Source organism: Glycine soja, chromosome 11 (assembly GCF_004193775.1).
Source record: "Glycine soja cultivar W05 chromosome 11, ASM419377v2, whole genome shotgun sequence".
Taxonomy (NCBI): domain Eukaryota; kingdom Viridiplantae; phylum Streptophyta; class Magnoliopsida; order Fabales; family Fabaceae; genus Glycine; species Glycine soja.
The window spans coordinates 8,963,902-8,987,493 of NC_041012.1; the positions used below are offsets into that span (position 1 = coordinate 8,963,902).

Below are 23,592 nucleotides of genomic sequence, written 5' to 3' on the forward strand. Positions count from 1 at the left end.
CGACGACAGAGGAGAGGAAACTCCCGGAAGAGAAACTAGAGAGGAGCCATGACAGGAACACACACCACGAACAATACCAACACCAGTTTCACAAAAGAGAAAGAGAATATCAACGGTCGTGGTGACAAAAATTTCAAATGAGCAGTGTCTTACGAATTATCAATCGGATAATCAATCCATAGGCTATACGAAAAAGAGAAAAGAAAGAATTGAAGAACAAGTAAAAAATGATAAAGTTGAAAATTTTTAAAATATGTTAAATGTAGAAAAAATTTATTGGGTGTAAAAAAACACAAGAATTTGGGTCAAAATATGAGTTAGTACATTTTTGGAGGCCCAAAAAGTTTATGATTTTTCAAACACAAACTTAAATTTATAACTTTAATAACTATTAAAAAAATAAAACAAAATCCGAACATGTGAAAGTCAGATCTGCAAAGCGGTGCCCAAAACTCTTTTTTGCACATTATTCATTAGGCAACTCATGATATTATGTCTTCACAGAGCCTTAGTACCAGTGCACTGCAGATCACAGGATCTAATCTCCGGATACAAAAGCACAAATAAATAATAATCAGACACTTGCAAGCTTTCAAAATCACAAAAGTAAAATGTACAAAAAAAATTGATGAAAAAGAAAAAAACTTTGTCCTAATACAATATCTGCAATAAAAAGGATATATCATATATTTTAAACAAAAAACAAAAATTAAAATCAGATTTTTCATTTGAAAATACAACATGAGCAAGTATTGTCATCCAAAAACGATTGGGGGGAAGGAAAAAAAATGCCAATGATGAGAAAACAACTTCACTAATTAAAAAAATTTAATTAGTGAACTGTTCAGCAAATGGAAGGTTGTGTGAATAATTTGCTCTTAAGAATCGATATTGTTGTAATTGTTGAGCTAAATGGATTCGTCGACTTGTAACTTTGAACACATTTTTTTTGTTTCTAGCTATTTTAGTTATTATTTATGTTTAAATTCTGGTTCTGTAACTTTATATAATGCATTGAACAGATCGAGATTGTGTATTCGGAATCTCTTACAGTGAGGATAAATATTTAATATTTCGGCTTCAATCTTGGAACTTTTCTGGTTTGCTTGTTGATTTCATTTTCAGGCTTTCAGCTTGGTGAAGTTGTGTCTATTCTCTCAAGTCTTTACCTATGTACTTTTTATGCCGAGTGGGTTTAGATTCTAGGTGCCAGGTTTTGTTATTTAGGCTCACCTTGTTGCCAAACATTTCCCTAGTTTAGTTTGTGGAACTTTGATTTTACTCTTCCTTAAGTCTTGGGGTTTTGGATTTTGAGCATGTTCGTTACATAGAGCCTTTCATTTTAGCATCCTACTGTATTAAATGTTAAGTTCTGATTTATGAAATGCATCTCTATTGGCTAGTGATAGTTTGAGCAATTGGACTTTCAATTACTTTTATTTTGTGCAAGGAGCCTACCATTTCAAACATGGTCAATTCCTGAGTAATTTGTGTTGATTTGCTTGGGTTAGACAAAAGTTTGGCCATGTTGTGTTTTATCAGCTGGTTTCTGGCATTACTAATCTTTAAGTGGAGTGTGGAGATTGCCTTCTTTTCTGTCGCTAAATTTCAGTTAAGTGTTCCACTTCTAATTGCCTCTGGTCTTCAACAAGAAGGGGTCCATTGTTTTCGTTCTTGCATTGTGGATTTATGCATTTGAGCATTCTCAAGAGCTTACTTCAGAGTCTGTTGTAAAAAATAAAAAAAAGAGCTTACTTCATTAGTTTATTCATGAGTCTTAAAAATTTGGTAACTTCCTTTCAATGATAGGCAACTCTGATTGCGGAAAAAAAAAATGCAAGCTTGTTTGTAGAATTGTAGTAATATTCTCTTTAATTTGAGCAGACTTTGACGACTAATTTTGCACATCTGTACTCTATTCTCTTGGAAGTTATGCGATTGTAAACATAACTTGAAGTGATCGCAACAAGTCCAAAGATTATTTCTACTGTTCAAGCTTTATAGTTAAACTAGACTTTCAACAAGTGCAACGCACGGGCTTTAATTTTTTAAAATTATATATATATATATATAAAATTTTATATTTATTTATATAAATAAAAATAATAATTTTTAAATATTTAGTATTATGTTAAACATAATTATATTATCAATGAAAAATTTAATTAATTATATTTTTAATTGAGTTAATTTTATCTTAAAAATTAAATATATTAAAATTTATTGTAATTTTTGGTTCATTTAAGTAATAATGGTGATATAATATCTTTTGAAAAATAAATGTATATAAATAAAATTATTCATTTTAAATATTTTTAATAGTGAAATCAATATATAAATATTAAAATTGAAAAATAATGTTAAATATTATATTTATGCATTTGTTATTTAAGGGTTCCACTTGCACTCTGCTTATTTAGAAAATTGCGCTAACCTCCAATGCTTTGTTATTTTAAGGGGATTGTGTGTATAGTCCATACTCTGTAAATAAAAGTGAGCTAGATGTGTGTAATTTTTTAAAAATAATGAGTGTTGATGAGTAAGGATCATATATAAAATAAGGGAGGTAGTTGTTCATACAAGCAAGGTGCAAGTGTATTTAGTGCTAACCTTAAGGGAGGTATATGTTATTAATCCTTTATGTCAGATGATCTTATCTTGAAACCAGTTGCGTGTTGGTACAACTGGGTTTTAAATTTTGATTCTAGTGTATACTACTATAATATAACTAATAGTTATATGTCAACCACAGTTCTGAAACTTGGTCAGTGTATTTGGCTATTGAAATGTTACATCCTTTTACTTTACAGTGTTGTAGTTTTCAAAAGCCTTTACCTAGTCAATGATTGCTTAGATAGGTTGGTTGGTTAGTCTCCTAGAACTTTACTTGTCATTGACACCGAATGGCACTTAGGGCAAAGGGAGATAAACATGATTCTCATCTTTAGTTTGCATATTGCTTCTGGCTGACAGCTTCTCGTGAGATGAGAAAATTCGGATCTGGTTTTACATATTGCTTTTGGCTGACAGCTTGTTTGACTTAACTTTGATTTTTGAAACTCCTAATATTGAGACAATATTTTATTTAAAGATTTTTTTAGCATTTGAAAAGTTCCTTCACCCCAACATAAACTATTATTGTCTTTTAATTTTTTTTTATCATATGACAGCATTAGATTGTTTAATATAGAATACTATTGCTGGATCTATCTATCCAGAATTATAATATAATAGTGGAAAATGCAATTGAATGTTTTACATTCCTTGCCTTGTGTTTAGATGAAGGATTTGAAGTGATCAGTTGCATTCCACTATCTTACTGAATATGCCAAAATTAATTATAATAGCATTGCTTTTTATGAAGTTCCCTTTGTAATTGTGTCTAGTCTCCAAAAGTATGTGACATACTTATTCACATGCAATGTTAGTATTGGTATGTGTATTTTGTAAGAAGATATTTGTTTTAAATCTCAAAATAGTATATACACAAATTATCTTATATCATTATCGTACAGTTTGGATTGAAAAGAAATGGATCGTATCATAGTTGACACTGCAATTACTTTAAAAAAACGTAAAAGAGAAGAGTATAAGAATATAATCTTATTAGTTGTTACTTGTGTTGTTCATATAGTTATTGATGTAGTGACATGGTATCATAATAATTATTTTGTTAAGGAACCAACCTGTAATTGGAAATAGGAACATTTAGCTTCCTTAATCGTATTTATAGAGTAGAGGGACAGAGAAATATTACATTAAACAACTAAGGCTTAGTAAAAGTGCATTTTTTAACCTTTGTAAAATTTTACAAGAGAGGGATGGATTAGTAAGAACAAGACAATTGAAGTAGTAGATATGTTTTTATATATCCTTGCTCACAACCTAAAGTATATGGTAGTGCAATTTAGTTATTGTAGATCTAAAGAAACCATAAATAGGCAATTCAATGGAAATATTGTGTATTTAAATTTCTTAAAAAATTTTAAATCCTTCATCCAAATACAATATACTTTATTAGGCTATTAAAAAATCCAATTGTGTTAATATTCAATACTAGAGATGCACTAACGAGTAAGATTTTGTTTATTATGAACTTTTTAATTTATTAAAATTATATCAATATGACCTTGTTAAGCATAAGTATATATTTTCTTAGGTATAAGAAACGTCAAATCATCAATTGAATTAGTTATTTTTTAAAAATTAAAATCGATGAGTTATTTTAATTAATATTGTCATAAATTAAAGTTTTATTCCAACTATCACCTTATGTTTAATATTGTAAGTGACAATCATATTTAATGTCAATACTATCAATCCAATGAATGAATATCTAATAAATAGAATTAACAAGAAAAAATGATATAAAAAATTTAATCCTAAATAAGTTTTAAAAATAATAATTGTTTCTTATAATTAGAATTAAAGTAAAGTATAATTTATTTCTTATAAACAGAACCTAAGATAATATTATATAAGTAGTCTTTTAACTTGTGAATTGTACATAAAAATATTTATTTTATATATTTATAATTTGTAGTTAAGTATTTTTTTAGCATATAAATTATATTTCATATTCATGATTAATAATTTGTATTGTGAAACAATACTGTTTTTAAATATTAATCATTGTTTCTAAAATAAAATATTAAAATCGCAAAGATTAAACGCTAAGAAAAAAAAAATTAAAAAAACACTTTTGTAGATGAAAAATAGTTAGAAGTGTTATCTTTGACGAATGATAGCTAAAAACGCCCATTAAGCAAAAAAATATAAAGAAATAATCTATAATTATATTAAAATGAAATTTTACAATAAATTATTACTGATATATAAATTGCATGTAAAATTAAAATAAAAAATAAATTGTAACATTAGCAAATTTAAGATATAATTTTTAAATTAGAATTAAAAATGAAAAATATTAAAATGAATACTTTTTTGGTAGACATAAAAACTAATATTATTTAATTTGAAATTAAAAAGATAAAAAATTAAGAAAAAAAAACATCTATGAAAATATAATTAAAATTTTAACTAAAATATAATTTTCGTCTGAATTTATTTTTATTTAAGACATTTTCTCTCATACTTTTAGAAAAATTAAAATTTTAGTCTCACATTTTTAATTAAAAAATTTCATCCACACTTTTAAAAAAATTTTAATTTTAATTCCTATGGACAACAATTTCAAATGTGAATATTTGTTATTCATTAACGTTGACTACGGGTAGTAACCGATAAGAACTGATCGGTGAATCCAAATATTAATTTTAAAACATATTTTAAAATGTTAAAAAACTGAATAAATTAAAATAAAAAATTTGACTTTATTATTTTAAACTAAAATCTATCACAATAAAATATATCATCATTTTAAATATAACAAATTAATAATAATTTAGATCAAAATAGTAATATGACAAATTAATACTGTAATCCTTGTACATTTAGATTAGATAGATTAAACGGACGGATAGTTAGTTAAGTCTGCTGGATTTATCACGTTAAAATATTTAATTACTAATAAGAAGGAACAAATTACTCTATTAAAAACTGAAGAGACTAAAATTGCAAAATTTTAATTAAGGTGAAGAAAATTGTATTTCTGCCTTAAAACCCCATGTTTTAAGAGTTGAGAGAATTGTCATACCAAATCTTTAACTTTAAATAATTGGTAATTAGATTTATGTTTCATAGATTAAGAATTTCACAATCCCTCATGTTGAATCACGTGCTTTTTATGCCTCTATTCTGCCCTCCATGTTGTTTTTTTTTTGGTGCAGACTGCAGATCAACTAAATTAATTTTAGTACCAAAGGGTTGTTTATGCAAATTTTAAAAAATAAATTAGTTATTTTTATCGTTTTGAGTATACAATTTACCGAATCCGGTAAACTAAGAACCATCACCATTAATCCAATTCGATTTCCACGTCCAGCAAACAGATAGCAAAATCCATAGAAATTTGATGCGATAATTTCTTACTATCATTTCATTCGATCGACTATAAACACAACTAGAATTGTAGGTCAAAAACGAAAACCACAGGAACACGAAACGAAACCAACACAGATACCGAAACTTAAACCACACACAGACAACACCTTAAAATAATTGAACTTAATCATAAACCCTAATTTACAGGGTCATATGCCTAATTTCTCCAGTTTCCATCGGATCCACCGCCTTCCCCACCGCGAGAGTAGCGAGAACCACCATCACCACCGTAACCACGGTCTCTACCACCGCCGTATCCTCCACCTCCACCCCCACCATTACGGTTGTATCCACCTTCACGACGACCACCGTATCCGCCGCCGCCACCACCACCACCATATCCACCGCTACCGCGGTTGTATCCACCACCACTTCCGAAACCACCGCCTCCACCACCACCACGGCTGGCGCGGGTCTGAGCTTCGTTGACAGTGATGTTACGGCCGTCAAGGTCCTGGCCGTTCATTCCTGCGATCGCATCTTTCATTGACTGCTCTGAGGCGAAGGTCACAAATCCGAATCCTCTGGACCTTCCAGTCTCACGGTCGTTGATAACCTGCACACAAAAACACGATGCATCAGATCCAAAGCAAAAGAAAAAACACGAAAACTAACGACAGAACCGAATAGAAACCGATCGATCTTCGCCTTTGGTGAAAGGAAGAAGATGAACGTACCTATTGGCGTGAGTAATAAAAGAATCATATAGTAACACAAGTATCATATCATAGATCAAGTAACGCAAATAGATCAGAGATCACAGATCAGAAGAGGATCGAGAAAAAATCCGAATCCGAATCGTGTGAGATCAGTTGCGGTGCCTGCATCAAACGGACCTTCGATTCAACGATGTCGCCGTAGATTGAAAAGGCTTTCTCGAGGGCATCGTTGCCGGTGACCCAAGCAAGCCCACCAACAAAGCAACGGAACTCAACATCTGCAGAAGCCATTGAAAAATAGTAGAAATTTGCAACAGCTAGAGTGATTAGAGGGATAAGATAAGATTAGCACGAAGAAAAAGGGAATACCCGCGGGATCCTTTTATAGCAGGTGATTTGTTAACCACGGTTAAATTAACACCCGTGCTTGGTTACAAGTTCTACGTATAATTTCGCTTCTACCCTCCTCCATTCTCAGTCTTGAAATTGAAATATTTCCTCTATTATTTTAGAAGTTTTTTTTTTTTCTTTCATAGCTCTTTATCTACTAAATTTATTTATACACTTGTTTTAGAAATCTGGTCATATTTTTTTGTCAAAAAAGGAATCTGGTCATATTTAGTGTGATGAAAAAAATTATAAAGACTCAAAATTAAATTTATTCATTTTATAGAAACTTAAAATTTATAATATTTTAAGAATAAAATTGAAAATTAAACTTAAACAGGAAATAGTACTTTCGTCAATATTATTTTTTTAAATAACGACCACCTTCAAACGTTATTTTTTTAAAAATTAAACTGATAATTTATTTAAAAAATCTAAGTTTGACTGAAAAGTATTTGTAAAAGATTAAATTAAGATTTTATGTTAAAACTAAAAGAAAAATAAGATAATAAACAAAAGGAGAAAATTTATTTTAGTCTTTTAAACTATTTTGAAATTTGTTTCAATTTTTAATGTTTTTATAAATCTTGACACATTTTTAGTTTATGGCTTAGTTTTGGTGTAAGAAAAATAATTATTTTTTATTTGATAAAGAACTAAAATTATATAATTTTTAAAGTAGGAATTAAAAATTACATGATTTTAATTAATATAAAAATATAAACGTTAATTTTTATAAAATTTAAAATATATTAAATATCCTAAATCCTAAATGGGAAATAGAGAAATCGCACATTCGCAACCATACAGCTAATTTACAGGTCCAGACAAAGAAAGAGGTGTAAATTGGAAAAAAGTTGCAGGCATGAGCATGACGTGTGCTGTAAAAGATTGTCATTGTGGGACCCAACATCACGTGATAACGTGCAGTTTCCGAGACAGATCAAAATATCTGACGCTCCTACCATCAAAATATCTGGTGCTTGCAATTACGTTTTTACCCCTCCTCAGCTTTCAACCAAAAAATAAAGCAAAAATGTAATTTTGATTTCGTTAGTTTTCAAATCCATAATTTACTGTGCAGTTGATTTTTAATTGTCTAATTTGTTTATTTAGTTTTATAAATTTGTGATTTTAATCTATTTTAAAAAATTATTAATTAAAAATTACAATTATTGGAGATTTTAAATTAGTTATAAATTAAATAAAAAAATATTAATCATTAAATTTAAATTTTTTAATAAAAAATTATTAATTATAATATAGTATTATTATTATTGGAGTTATGTGACGCTGAAGATAAAATATGTATTTAGAGGAAGAATATATTGTTATAAAAAATAGGATTAATAACTTTTTATTTAATTTTTTAAATAATTAATATTTTTGATTAATTTATAATTAACTTAATAACTCAATTAATCATAATTATTTGATAATAACCAATTAGAATGACTAAAATCATTCATTTATAAAATTAAAAGGAATAAATGGTATAATTAAAATCTAAAAAGATCAAAATCAAGATGCCAACAATTTAACTAAAATTAAAAATATCTCTTGTCGGCGGCTATGTTTCCATACAATAATTTTTTTTAATTTAAAAACTAATAATAATTCTAAAATAAATTAATTCAATTATATGAAAACCTTTTATCTAGAAAAGAATAAATGAACTTTGAAATAATTAGAAAAATTATTGTTTAGTTTCTTTTTGTTTTTTAAATTTTATTTTATTTTCTTTATCTCCATTTTTTATGTTGTTGTTTATCTGCATTTAAATATAATGTAAGTTTATGTGTAAGTATTGTTGCAATATTATGAATAAACAGACCATTTTATAAAATTTAAACACTATAAAATAAACATATAGTTGAATTAATTTATTTTAGAATATTGCAACAATACTTACACATAAACTTACATTGTATTTAAATGCAGGTAAAGAAAATAAAATAAAATTTAAAAAACAAAAGAAACTGAACAATAATTTTTCTAATTATTTTAAAGTTCATTTTTTCTTTTCTAAATAAAAGGTTTTCATATATACTTTTTAAAATATTTGATAAAAAACTTTATATAGTATATTTTTCACAAAAGTCAATATTCTAAAATGATACTCCTATAGCATATTTTTTATTGATTGAAATTTATTAAAAAAGTATCAGATGCTATGCTTCTTGGTGTGTTACCACAAGCAAATAATAATATTTTCAAAGCACTATAATTAGTTCATGACCATGGGACCATTTTGTAATGCTATATATTTTTTTTCTTCATATCAAATAAGTAGAGACAATTTTTAAAAAAAATGGTGAATGGAAGAAAGTAAAGTCTAAAAAAGATGTGAACCATTCACAAAAATGTTAACACCATTACACCAAAAGGGTGGAAAGATCTATTAAAAAATAAAAACTTAAATATATTTATAGTGCTTAAAGTTTACTTACTCTTTTATTTTCTTCCTTATAATTTATTTCTTTTACCAACGTTCTTAGATTTTTTTTTTTGGCATGAGTATGTCATTGATTATTGTTGTGAGAAGTTGCCAACGTTTGTTGTCATGGTTAACATTGGCTTGTATATATGCACAAATATTTTATCAATAAATGATGACATCATAAAATGTTATGTCATAAAAAAGTACCAAGACTGATAATACCATATCATTGGAGGCTAAAAACAAAAAGTATAATTTTTAGGAAATAAAATAAAAGAGTAACATATTTGTAAAATAGAAAAAAAATATGTTTAAATTTGAATATGATATAAATATTAGATATAAAATAAAGCTTTTTGCAAAATTTGATATGAAAGTTGAGTTCCTATTGAAAATAGGCCAAACTTTGATAAGCTTAAATTTGTCTTATTTCATAATTATAAAGTTGAGTTTGCTTTGTTTGCATGTGACAACTTAATTTTAAAGGTTTGGTATGTTTTGATAAAAAAAAAACTTAACTTAATTTGAATATATGACCTAACCTATTTGAATATTTTTATGATATTATCATTATGATTTTTTTTTCTTTCTACAAATTTTCACCTTAAACTAACCCATGATGTCACCTTTAACAAACCAGCAGCATCACCTGCCATTAACAACTAAAAATTCACAATTCAAGACTAGATTTCACCTCACACTACCATGCTTTGGTATCGGATATCATCATTTACGTACACCTACACCACAACAATCAAACCCAAACATTTCCATTAGGATAGGATAAGTTTAACAAAATCACAATGATTTAAATATCTTTTTTCATCCAAGTAAATATGTCATTTTTTTAATCACTGTAAATTGTGTGTGTGGAGCAAATGATAAAAAATTTGCGTGTGAAGCTTCTTTAATGCTTTTTATATATACCAATCACGTCTTCTCACTTCAATTTAAGTAAATTTAATTAATTTTATCTTCAATGAAAATTGTTATAAACAAGTTGTTTAACTCATAACTATTATTTGTTTTTCTTCAACATTTTATATTATTTGTTTATTTTTAATACAAATGCTCAATAACTCATTAAGTAATTTTAAGTAACCCAAAAATATGTGACACAAAAATAATATTTTTATTAATGAGCAATGTAGGTAAGCAACTTTCATTGTATATATTATAACATGGAAAAAAACATGTTTCAGGAATTTTAAAAAAGATACAAGAACCAAAAAATAAGAAGTATATTTTAAAAAATATATAATTTTGTATCCTACTTGATGGTTAGAGAGTAGGACTGTCTTAATATGATAGAAGCTTAGCTTTCGCATATTTCTAAGAGAAAATTCGAAAAGTATAGAAAAGGGAGAATTTGAAAAATTCAGAAGGAGATGAAGATTTAATTGGACAAAATATAATGATGATAAGAAAAATATATAATAATTAGGAGAAAATTAAAATAAATAAATAAATAATTAGCATTGATGATAATATAAAAATCAGATTACTTAAAGTAACATTAAATTTTATAATTAAATATTAAAATTTTAAGAAGGATGAATAAATCATAAATATTAATGGTAATATCAGAAAAATTCAAAGTAATTAAAGAAATATTAGTTTTCATATTTCAAAATTTAAATAAATAATAATAAAATTAGTACATTGTTCTCAACTAATATATAGTCTTTTATCATATATAATATACGTCTTAAAAATACTCTAAAAGAAAATCGAAGGATGAATTGTTTGATGTCAATTTTTGTTTCTCAAAAATAATTTCTCTATTTTACTAGTGGAAACATAAAAGGTGGATCAATGAAAATCTTTCAATTTTTTAGCAAAACTTTATTTGCAAGATTTAATCTTAATCTTTAAATCGTGGTAGGATTAGTATCACGATTGAATCTGTGAAGATATATAATTGATGTTTTAAAAATAAGATGAAATATATATTTTATACAAAATAAATATATAATGAGGTCCCATGGTCTAGTGGTCAGGACATTGGACTCTGAATCCAGTAACCCGAGTTCAAATCTCGGTGGGACCTTAATCTTGATATTTTTATTTATTTTATCTTTTGAAATGTATGTTCACGACGCTTACTGCCAATCTGAATTTGGTGACTGCGATGTGAGAACATAGAAGAAGAGAACTCTGGCCTGCAACATTGTTTTGGTGAATATGGCCTGCAATATTTAATTAAATAATTAAAATAAGTTCAAACCGGTTAGTACTTAATTTACGTATGTTTTATTTTATGTTTATAATTATTAAAGAATTTCCCAAGAAGAATAAACTATAGTAAGATTAAGGAATGGAATTATGGAAGACATCCAGCTAGCATTGCCTGTATGGTTTAAACTACTCCCTCTTTCTACTCCTCTACCACTTTGAAAGGGGTTTCCAAAGCCTTGAGAACATATCTCACAAGGGGTTCTTTTTGAAGGTTTGGAATGTAGGAAATACCTGGCAACAAGGGCAATTGCCCACACTTCCTCTAAGAAATCCTCATCAACAATCAGAGACAGATCCATTGTTTTTGTTACAAGATCCTTGTAATAAAGATTGATGTAAGGTAACAACTGCTCCAACCATTGCTTCACATCTGCCTCACTGGATTCACCAGCTCAAGTAACACTTTCACAGAAACAGGACATATCACAGGCTCAAACTGATATTGATGCATCTGGTTTTAAGTAAACAAAGTTTATCACAAATTAATAGATTAAAACACTTCTTGATAAGTCAAGACAAACTCAATCAAAAGAGATACAAAATTGATTGAGTGATTAAAAATAAATATATAAAAAAAATCGCATATTTAATTCTTTTTTTTAACAAAAATTAACTAACAGTTGACATTTTTCGCCAAAAAAATTCAAACTCAACCATAACTTCAAATGATATTAAAATATAACCTCCTTTTTCAGCAGAGAAATTACAAGCTTCACAAATTTATACAAAAACACCATTGTATAATTTGTATTGTATACAAGACAAATACATGTATAAACTTATGATATGATTGAGAGTACTTTCACTCACCAAAAATATTATTCATGTAACAGACCGCAAGTAGTGTAAAAAGGCTTAATTGTCATTATTGTATATCAATTTATTGATGACAGATTGATAATTTGATATGAATGAGCCATCCTCCCAAAAACATAAACCGTTAATTAGACGTAATTCTTGACTATAACATCTTACATTAGAACAAGGTTTTCTTTATTTAAGTCATTAGGGAAGGACGACCTTAACATGTGTCCTGGTGACTCTTTGAACATATAACGATTTATGTACTGATTCGCAGGTGGTGTTTCTTAAGCACCCAATAGAATGCTGTCAAAATTCCTAACAACACAATCAAAAGGTTAAAGTTGATATCTGCAAGAGGGTACAAAGTGAATAGTGAATAATCTCTACTCACAATAAAGAGTCAAGACATAGAAGTTAGAACTCAATACAAATCCTTACCAGAAATTAAATACGAATTTCTACTTATCAAGATATCAAGATTAGAGACAAGATAATTTTTCATCACTATTAAAATAAATTAACTGAGAGAGTTCGACATAAATACTAAGGACAAATTGTTAATGGAATATTAATAAAATAAAAAATATCTATGTATCATTAATCAAAAGCAAAGATTTCAGAATTAGAGAAAGGCGTCTTCTTATTTCAAAGTGTTCTTTTTTTTAACTTTTCAGAGTAGCAATCAGAGAATAACGCCTAGAAAAATTTTCCGTAGATGTGTTCTATAATCATATATAGATTGAGTAATGATATATGTTGATCCTATTTTGGATGAGAAAAAAGAACGATACAAAAAAAACAGAAAAAATAATAAAGTGAAACCGATATAGATGAAAAAATTAGCCTAACTCGACGTCATTTAACGCCTCAGTGTATATCCAAACAAAATCGCAAGTGCGTGCTCTTCGTTAACCAGTGCTTCTAACGAAAAATGTCGAAACTGAAGAGTGGCAACTGTTAAAACTCTTATCTTTGCCAATTCCCACCACCATATATCTTCATTCTTCGCCTTCAGCCTTCAGCGCTTAACGAGTAAACAAGAAAAAGAATAGATGTTTATTTCATGTCAAAAATACAACCTCTACCTTCTTTGCTCCTCTGTTCCCCTGCGCAATTCAACAACATGCAGCATTTTCAATTGTCAAAACCCAAACGAGCATCACTCCATTCTCCGCCAACCCAATTCCAAATCCACAGCATATCTTCTTCACCACCTCTCCCACAAGGATGATGGGGCACCCATCCCCATTCCCATTCCCAAACCCAGCGAGCTTCAAGACCCGATGCCCCACGAAGAAAAAGTCAAGGTTTTGGAGCTTTCCCTCGTCAGAAAAAGGAGCCCTCAGTTCCCTGGCTCCATCTACGCTCAATCTCCCAGTGACTCCGATGTGGGTTCTTCTCTGCCCCCTCTCCGCACTCTGTTTCAATCAAGTGATGGTAAAGACAACGAGGAGGAGGAAGAGGAGATGATAATGCGCGCTCTTGAGATTCGAAGGAAGGTTACTGAAGAGGTTTTTAAAGAAGCCGTGCGAAAGGGGAAGTTTGGAATCACTTACACTACCAATTTGGTTACCAGGTTATCCGGTTTCATTGATTACATCATGATTGAAGCTGCTAACTTGAAAAGATTGCCCGAATTTTCAAACTCCACCTTCAACTTACGCGCCAAAATTGTCATTGATGACTCTAAAGTTGTGCCACTTATTAGGTATGGACTGAGGTTATTATGATTGTTGCTTTTTCAAGTTGTTGGTATGCTGTTTGTTATGTTGTTTGTGTGAAATCAAATGGGGATGTTGTGGAAAATTGTTGATAACTTGCAGTTGCAGACCGTTTTTTAAAACCTTGGGGATGATCATCCTCATTTTTTTTATTGGCAAATATTAATTGTTAATTTTTAGTTTTTTTTGTTAGCGGGAGAATCAAACTCACGACCTTTCCCTCCCTCCTTTTCTTCTCCTTTTACCACCAAACCAACCCTATAACTCCATCCTCATTGGTTGTTACTTGTTTCTTAATGTGTTGTCTATGTATGATTTCATTTTCGAATGCTTGTGTTTGATTGTCTGTCTTCGATTCTCTAGATGGTTGAAGCACAATGCAATATCATTTCCTCGGATAGCAAAGCTTATTTTGATGTCGAGAGGAAACCTTGAGGCCGTAAGGAGTTTTGTTGAGTGGTTGAAATCGGTATATGTGAAAGGAGAGTTTCTCGGTGTTGTAATGGTGAATGCTGGAGATAATATTTTCCAGCGCAGCCATGCGGAGCTGGATGAGATTGTTCTGTACTTGGAGTCCAATGGAGTCAGGAGGGATTGGATGGAATATGTCATTAGTCGTTGTCCTCAGTTATTGTCTTATAGCTTAGATGAAGTGAAGACTCGTGCACAGATCTACCATGATATGGGCTTAAATGAGAAGGATTTTGGCACAATGGTTTTTGATTTTCCTAAAGTTCTTGGTTACTATTCTATGGAAGAAATGAATGCAAAGGTACACTAGATTTTCACATAATGTACAGTAATACAGTCATCTTTCAATATATCGTCATTGTCTTCTCTCATACACTAGTTTATTCAGTTTTAGTATCATCCAAATCAAAACATTTGAAGTCCTACAGTTTACTTTGATGTGTATGCTGATATTGTTTGATATATGGATATACATAATGTCTGATGCTGCAGTTTTAATTTCAGGTTAATTACTTAAAAGAATTTGGGCTTCAAAGTAAGGATGTTGTCAGATTGATTGCATTTAGACCACAATTGATGGCGTGTAGCATTGATGAACGATGGAAGCCTCTTGTTAAGTATTTGTATTATTATGGGATCACTTGAGATGGTATGAGGAGAATGCTTACCATTAAACCAATGGTCTTTTGTGCTGACTTGCAGATGACTATTGTGCCAAAGGTATGCAAACACTGATTTATTTGTTTCTTTTATCAGTTGAGTGATGCTAGTAATTAAGGTGGCAGCTGGTACAATTTTTTAGTGGTACTTCATTTTTGTTATCATTATTTATTCCTCCAGCTCATGAGATCTAGATGTTATTGTTTTCTTATGTATTTGATTTGAAGTGTAGTAGATTCAGAAATAAAATTCCCAATGATTACTGTATTGTTTCCCGAAGGTAATGCTGACAATTTTATTGTGAAGGTGCGGTTTTTTGAGGATATAGGGGTTCGCAATGATGCAATTGACAACATGCTTGTGAAGTTTCCTCCTCTACTCACTTAACGTCTGAACAAGAAGATTAGACCAGTGGTTTGTCCTTTTCTTATGCAACTATGGAAGTTGCCACCATAAAGTGGTTTTTCCAAATTCCACTGCCTTACCGCTGCCATGATAGTCCTTTTTGTTAATAACTGAAAAAGAAAAAGAAATGAGTCTTCATATTAATTTAGGAATAACAGAAAAAAGATTGGGGCATTATATCAATTTGAATATAATCTTGTGCAGTGATAAAATTATATTTATCAGCAACCAACCCATCTAGAGGCATCATACCTTCATACACTTAAAACCACACCCAGAAAGCATGAGTTATGAATGGGAATTTATGCATCAAGTGCTACTAAGTTGTCCTTCATGTAGAAGTAATTGATGCATAGACATAATAATCACAATAATTATATGTCAATAAACTGGCTCATCTAGAGGCATCAATTGACTCTTTTGCTGAAATTTGAATATTTGTATGTATAGGTCATTTTCTTGATGACCAAAGCTGGAGTCAGTGAGAAAGATATTGCCAAGGTTGTAGCTCTTGGACCTGAGCTGTTGGGATGCAATATAGCACATAAGCTTGACGTAAATGTAAAATACTTTTTGTGTCTTGGCATACGTCTTCGGCAATTGGGTGAGATGATTGCTGATTTCCCAATGCTGCTCAGATACAATCCAGATGTCCTTCGTCCCAAGTATATTTATTTGTGGAAAACAATGGTCTGGCCTTTGCAAAAACCTTGTTTGATTCTTAATGATTTTTTATCCCATTGCTTGGCTGTCTTCAATTATCCATGCCCCTTGCCATTATCACGTTTTTCAGCTATTCTCTTGAGGGTCGAATTATCCCAAGACATAAGGTTCTAGTGGAGAATCAGATTAATATTAAGCTAAGATACATCATGTTGACTAGCACTGACGAAGAATTCAACAAAATGGTCAAGGGCATAATTAGAAAGCGCCTCAGATTTGAATCTGCTGTCACAAATGAGGATACTACTTAGCCCCAATCTGTTATTACTGGAGATTTTACGACACCCCAGCCATAAAAAAAATTGGTGGCTGTGATAAGTGATTGTCATAGAACCATAATTGTTCTTCACAAAGATGGAGGTGCTAAATGACTTAATAGCAGCTGGTATGGTGCAGAAACACCTTAATGAGTTAGTGGAGGAAAAGGAGTTCTTATGTCTTAAAAAACAAAAAACGCCTGCAATTTGGCACTGGCTGCACTGCCTCCCTTGTAAAGATAAAATTGCTGCAGACTGAGCCAATTACACTACCACTGGAAGGGACTATGTTGGAGTTGTGGAGACCTGACCAGTGTACTCTTTGCAATTATTCAGTAGGATGGTTTGAGGTATATGCTCATGCATACTGTAAATGAAGTAATGTACATGTTGACTTATTGTGATAAATTTTTGTTACATGTCTGCTTTGTTCTTCATTTGATCTTAGGTTTTCCTCTGATTTTTGAGACTTCGGTTTATTTCCCTAACAGGAGCAAGGGAACAATTGATTGCTGTGCAACTGAATAATCTGTCTGACCTTGTTAATCACGGTAATCTGATATGCTTGTGTTCCAAAATTCTAGAGTTGGGTCCTCTTTACCGGAAGAACGCTAAACTTGAGCCTTCTTCAGAAGGTCAAAGCTCAAATTGATATTTGAAACCCATTTAAATCTAGCTCCGGTATTTCTGTAACCAGCAACTTTGTAGCAAGCTCTTTGATGACACAATTTTCATCTCGTTTTTTTTATATGAAAAACCGTGATCCGTATATAAAATTATTTACAGATGATCATGGTCCCAACGTTGTAAGATTATACCCTAGGCATCACAAATTTATGCTGACCTTTAAGATAGCTTGTAAAAACATCCTTCAGATCTTAATTTTGATCCATATATAATTAAGTTGTCGGTTAGTAAAGTTATTTTAGTAATCATGGATTATTCTAAGTTCTGTAGGAATCTAATGGATTAACTATGAAAACGAGAAGTTCCTCATTTTCCCTTGCAAAAAAGATGCATTATTAGTAAATACCCAGTACAGTAGAGCCTTTGATCCACTGCCAACAAATTATTTAATAGCCAAATAGATTGAGGCATGTTCAAGAACTGTTCCCGCGTAAAGTTTTTTTTTTTTTTTTTTTACTATTGTCGTTATCATGATAAATTGGTCATCCATGTTATATTCATTTGGTCAACTTTTGAGGCTCTTGAACCAATTATTGTGATGCCCTTGTTAGATCTATGCCCGTCCATATGAAACTTGCCCACTTCTGGGAATAAAATGTAGCCTACTAACAGAACCAAGCAGAAAGCAGACGCATTGAAATACCAATGTTAACAACGATGTGTTCAATTGATAAAAGACGAAAACAAATCACTCGCAAGCTTGGCAGCAAATAGCAAATAGCTGAGGCCAATGATACGTCCTGTCCTTGTAATGTGATACATAAAATTTTCCAGACCACAAGAAATTGAAATTTGGTAACTTCCCATTAATATTTTTTTCAGAACATATCCAAAATAACAAGGGCGTAGCTTTTTTCTCCCGTATCAAAATTCTTCATATAGAAACTGAACTTACAATCTACAGGTAGTGTTTGATCTTAGAGACAAAAATAAATTATAATTTATAAATGAGAAGAAATACAAGAAACAAACATGAATCATTTTAGTCAATTCCAAGACGACATACTGGATTTTTCTTTATAAGCCCAAGATCCACCTGCGGAAAACAAGAAAAATATCAAAGGTATGTTTTAAAAACAGAGAAAAAAACACATCAATAAAGGACCAAAATAACCAGATGGTGGTATTCAGTTCAAAATCGAGATGAGTCCGTCTTCATAGTTATCCCCTAAAAATACCTTGTGTCCAAAGAGATCTCTGATGTTATCTATCCCGTATAGTATCATCGTTGGCCTGTTTCCAGATAAAATAACAAGTTAAAACCAATTTCCACCCATCTATAGTTTCATTAGATTTGTACAGAAAGATTATAACAAGAATTTAAATTTTACAAGTGAATTCATTTTATTCTCAGTTATGATTAAAGTGTTCTGATTTTTTTCTAACCTTTCAAGGGAAAGACCCCAAGCAATAACTTGGACATCTTCAGGAAGTCCCATCGGCTGCAACATTTCAGGTCTGAACATGCCAGAGTTTCCTATCTCTACCCATTTTTTAAAGCCTTCATGATAACTGTTAAAGTAATATGACATAATCTCAGCATATCCATAATCAACATCAGGACATGGTAGATAATCATTATAGAAAGACTCACCTAAAAATCTCCATGCTAGGTTCAGTGTATGGATTGTAAGCTGGTTTGAACTTCAGCTTGGTCATGCCTGAACTTGGTAATGAAATCATTTCTTTTAGTTAAAATCAATAAAAGATTAATCATATACTACTAAAGCCTGTCCTTAATAACTTGGCTGTGGATCATATTCCTTGAAGTCTCCAACTTACATTCAACATTTAAATCTTTTTCAGTACAAGAGAACATTACCTAAGCGTGAGAAGAAATCATGTAGGATTCCTATTAAGTCACAGAGAGTGAGTCCTCGATCACATACAAGGCCTGAATTGAAACATAAAAATGTGACAATCACAAAATTCCAGAAAATTTATTGATACATTTTGATGCGAAAAATAAACATCTGGTGGGTCAAACCACAACAGAAGCTGAATAACCATACGTATTCTATTGCAGTAATTCCCCCACCCCTTATTTAATATGATTTGAAATAGGACTATCAAGGAAGAACTGTTTTCATTTGCAAGATGAACAATTTGAAAAGAATTAAAATCACAGGGCCAGTAACTTGTTAGCTCTCACATACCTTCTATTTGGTGGAACTCAGCAAGATGTGTCCGATCAACTGCTTCATTTCTGAATACACGATCTATAGAGAAATATTTTTTGGGGGCAAATGGTTTCTGCATAGACATCCAAATGCAGGGGAAAATAAAGAATGATGTTAAGTTATAATTCAGAGCTATAACTTTGAAAGCACAATCGCATATTATCTGTGTCATAACTTGGTCCAGCTGAACTAAATAAATAATATACATTATATAGAAATTTCAATAAAAAATCATCAGGAAGAATAAGAATATTAGTAGGCTTAAGTGGCACTAAACACCATGTAATAGTATGCACCCACAAGAACATGATACCAGCAAATTCAGACAGATACCTGTGCTAATTGGTAAAGCATCCTGGAGGAAACAGCAGTTGTATGGGTTCGCAGAAGGTTTTTATTTGCTTCCTCTCTCTTCCAGTCATATGCATACCTACCAAGAAAGAAATTGCAAGGCTTTTTCAGAATGTTTTTTGGAAATCATCCATCTATCAATAGTAAATAGCCTATGCTAAAGTGTTAAGTTTACTCAAGATCATACCCTCTAGACCCATAACCACCAGATTCATGAACATGCTTCACTCTCTGAACATAGTCCTCTGGCAATATCTTTGTTGTTGAAGGAGCTGCAGATATATGTGTCACATGTTCTCAGAATACAAATATATAATACAAGATTAGCACGATGAAAATTAAGGTTTTACTAACTTTCCAAAAAGAATGTATCATGTGAATCACGGGCTGGGTGTTGTTGGGGCTGGAACAAGGCATCAAAGTTCCAGAAGCTGCCAATTAAATAGCACATACAAGCAAGAAAATATATGATATGAGATTTAAAAAATATATATTTTTTAAATGTCACTTCATTTGTGATGTTGCAATGCATTGTTCAGAATTTAGAACAACAGTTTCTTTTCAAGGCCTCAAGCAACTACAGAAAGAACCTTTCCAAGAGGATTTATCTATCATAACAAGAACATAGTTCCATTAGTTACTTCAATATCATTCAAAGGCCCAATGAAACAACTTATAGAAGACAATGAATACTCACAAAAAAATTCAAAGCTATAACTTTTTCTTAGAAAGAAAATATATTCCACACATCATTTAACATCTTTGAGAGGACAGGAAAGCAACATGACCTATCTAAATCTCAATCAGAGACACTAGGAAGCCATTGATATAAAAACGACAAGACAAAAATAAGATCAAGTTACTTACATCATTGCCATCAACATCTTCAATTAAAAGATGATATGTGGATATTTATTTAAAATTTTGCAACACATTTAATGGATTGGAAGTTAATCGTTATTGGGAAGAACACCCACATGTGAATGGAGAACTTGATGACAAAAAGGAACATGATCCAAACAATAATAACCTGCTCTCAACGAAATTATTTGTTGGCATCTCCTCAAACCTGCAGCACCAGAAATTAACATAAAAAATGTTAAACTTGAAATTTGAAATGAATATTTACCACAAAGATATCATCATTCCAAATAGCAAAGATAAGACTCACCCCATGCAGAGGAAAATCTGTTTCAGCTGAGCACGTACCTGAAAGTAGATAAATTTCAGAAGTATTAAACACATGATGCATTGTCAATTTTTTTAGGGATAGAAGCATCATTATTAATAAGAAATGCCTCCTCTCATTAGGTGAGGTCAGCTAAATTGATCAAACTTGTCATTGTGCTCTACCAATTTTTTTTTGGAATGACATAAATAAATTGGCAGTCTACATCATACAGATTTAACAAAGGTTTATGTTGCCAGATAACAGCCAAGCACAATCTTCCTCATCTTTTAGGACTAGGGATCGACAATGTAAAATTTGGCAACAAAGTACGACATAGGCAGAGATTATTTCTTATGAATAAAAGCACCATCTTAAAATCATAATGCACAAAGGTACATAAATGTACTATTAAATAAACACAGGTAAATGAACAATTTAAATATGCTTTAATTAACATAAATAGGGGGTGTGTCTTAAAAGCTCTTCATATCAAACTGCGAATTTAAATATGTAAATGCACACTTTGTTCTAATAGTATATAAAATTTTAATATTCATTTAATCTAAAAATCAAATGCTATTTACTGCTACAATGGGGTTTGGGAAAAAAGGAGGAAGGTATATGTCCTTGCCTTCAGCAACGGATGAAGATTGCCACCCTCAAGAGGAGCACCTTTAGCACTATAATTGTACTCCTTGAACTCTAGTTCCTTCCACTCACCACTAACATAAAAAATAAAGTAAGTTCATAAGATATGCAAATCCACAAAAGGTGTTGTGCACAAAGAAATTTCTTTTATACAGAGGTTATAATTCCATTCACATTCAGTTTATGCAAAAAATACCTCTGAAAATTATCACGAGTCAGATCAGTGACAACCTTCTTTCTTTTGGGTGCATAATTAGGACCCCTTTTCAATGAGTAACCCTTCCACGTCCTAAATCACAAGATACCAAAACGAATTTCAATAATGAAAGAATAATCAAGTCAATAATAGCACATTCAGTATATCTGAAAAACTGTTCAACACAACCAAGATAAATTATTATTACTGTGGAATTATGAGCTTTCTCACTTTGAGTGCTTTGATTTCGTCTGAACCAATGTTCTGCATTTACAACAATATGGTAAAATTTCTAATGAGACAGAAAACGATAAGCAACCCATAAAAAAATAAGAAAGGAGGAAAGGCCAACAACAATAACCCCTCCAAACAAATGAAGGATGGTTTTCACTTTCACATAATTTGTAGTAGAATCCAGGTACACCTCATAGATCTCAAATCAAATCCCCCCTTCCCACTTCCTGTAACAGTCTCATAAGTTTGAGTTGAGTCTGATAATCTATATAAAACCTTGCCATTTTCCCACAAGTATTATTTCAAACTCAAGTGCTACCTCATGTGCAAATAGCCAAAGCACTCCATTTAAAAAATGGATGATACCAACTAACGAGACTACCCTGTTGTCTACCCAATTAATAATTTTACATAGCTTGGTATATCTCAAGAATTCACCACTTCAATTTTCATAAAAGTTCCTACTTTTCCTAAATGAATAGAACATAAGTGATAACCCTCTCCCCCACCCGAGAAAGAAAAAAAATCTCTGTTTTTTCTTCAAATTGCTTCCTCTCAATGTACCCAAGAAGTTTACTGACAAAAACATTCATATTAATTATTAATTATTAGTACACGTACCAGCCCCTGTTGTATTTGAAGAAGAAGATCTTTGACCTTATCATCCACATGTTGGACCTGCAGCAAGAAAAACGAGCTAGTTAAAAATACTCTGTAAATCATTTCCATTATAATTTACACACAAAATGCCACCTCAACCAAAGTACTGAAAATCTAAAATCCAACATGTACCTTTCTAGATATCAACTGTTTCCCCATCTCCACCCATTTGTTCTTCGCAGCCTGAGCACAACCTATCTTGAAGAGAGAAGGATCCAGCTTTTTCTACAACCACCAAAAAAACGATCAAATTTATAATAATAATAATAATAATAATAACAACAACACAACACATGAATAAGTTGTAAAAGAAGGGTGCGTGTAGCAGTTAACACATGTAAACAACCTGAAGCTCTTCCTTAGAGATACCCTCTTGCGGTATAGCCAAAAAGAGTTGAACTTCAGGGGATCCAACAGTAGCATACGTTTCCCCCTCATCAGTGAGGACCCACGTTTCCCTCTTAATGTCTTGTGCGTCAACGTATCTGAACCCGTGCAAGCTCTTTATCACATTCACGATCTCGTTGTGCTCAATGCCACGTTCAGCTGCGAACTCACCCGAGTCTCTAATCTCGTCGTTCTTCTCTAAGAATCCCAGAATTGCTTCTTCCGCCATTGCTTCGCCGCAAAGCACAACACGCAGCGTTTAGAAACAACTTGGAATAAGATAGATAGGTTCGCTTAAATTGGGCCACAT

At 31.1% G+C, this 23,592-nt stretch overlaps 2 protein-coding genes, 1 non-coding gene and 1 pseudogene across 3 annotated transcripts; 2 read left to right on the top strand and 2 right to left on the bottom strand.

Moving 5' to 3' along the window:
* Positions 1 to 5,960: 5,960 nt before the first annotated feature.
* On the bottom strand, positions 5,961 to 7,021 carry LOC114375496 (glycine-rich RNA-binding protein-like). Its single transcript, XM_028333282.1, has 2 exons — positions 6,840 to 7,021; positions 5,961 to 6,559 (listed from the first exon to the last, which is right to left on the bottom strand). Exons 1-2 carry the CDS (start codon positions 6,951 to 6,953, stop codon positions 6,161 to 6,163), a joined length of 513 nt encoding a protein of 170 aa, XP_028189083.1. The 5' UTR covers positions 6,954 to 7,021; the 3' UTR covers positions 5,961 to 6,160.
* A 4,446-nt stretch (positions 7,022 to 11,467) lies between these two features.
* Positions 11,468 to 11,539, top strand: TRNAQ-CUG. Its single transcript has one exon. It is a non-coding gene; the product is annotated as a tRNA-Gln (tRNA).
* Positions 11,540 to 13,380: 1,841 nt separating this feature from the next.
* On the top strand, positions 13,381 to 17,202 carry LOC114374830 (annotated as a pseudogene).
* Positions 17,203 to 18,221: 1,019 nt separating this feature from the next.
* LOC114374832 (phenylalanine--tRNA ligase alpha subunit, cytoplasmic-like) lies at positions 18,222 to 23,555 on the bottom strand. Its single transcript, XM_028332531.1, has 17 exons — positions 23,242 to 23,555; positions 23,028 to 23,120; positions 22,857 to 22,913; positions 22,210 to 22,265; positions 22,002 to 22,094; positions 21,789 to 21,879; positions 21,158 to 21,195; positions 21,017 to 21,055; positions 20,341 to 20,417; positions 20,174 to 20,258; positions 19,969 to 20,065; positions 19,612 to 19,708; positions 19,278 to 19,349; positions 19,050 to 19,116; positions 18,842 to 18,967; positions 18,634 to 18,688; positions 18,222 to 18,491 (listed from the first exon to the last, which is right to left on the bottom strand). Exons 1-17 carry the CDS (start codon positions 23,509 to 23,511, stop codon positions 18,438 to 18,440), a joined length of 1,467 nt encoding a protein of 488 aa, XP_028188332.1. The 5' UTR covers positions 23,512 to 23,555; the 3' UTR covers positions 18,222 to 18,437.
* Positions 23,556 to 23,592: the final 37 nt, after the last annotated feature.

What these genes read in the sequence shown, in the direction of transcription:
- LOC114375496 (XM_028333282.1), bottom strand. Translation starts at nt 6,953, where the DNA reads ATGGCTTCTGCAGATGTTGAGTTCCGTTGCTTTGTTGGTGGGCTTGCT. An exon ending in GCGACATCGTTGAATCGAAG is followed by an intron (nt 6,560 to 6,839) that starts GTCCGTTTGATG and finishes TTTTGTGTGCAG; the next exon opens with GTTATCAACGACCGTGAGAC.
- LOC114374832 (XM_028332531.1), bottom strand. Translation starts at nt 23,511, where the DNA reads ATGGCGGAAGAAGCAATTCTGGGATTCTTAGAGAAGAACGACGAGATT. An exon ending in CCTAGCATGGAGATTTTTAG is followed by an intron (nt 18,968 to 19,049) that starts GTGAGTCTTTCT and finishes TTACTTTAACAG; the next exon opens with TTATCATGAAGGCTTTAAAA. An exon ending in GAGATCTCTTTGGACACAAG is followed by an intron (nt 18,492 to 18,633) that starts GTATTTTTAGGG and finishes TGTTTTCCGCAG; the next exon opens with GTGGATCTTGGGCTTATAAA.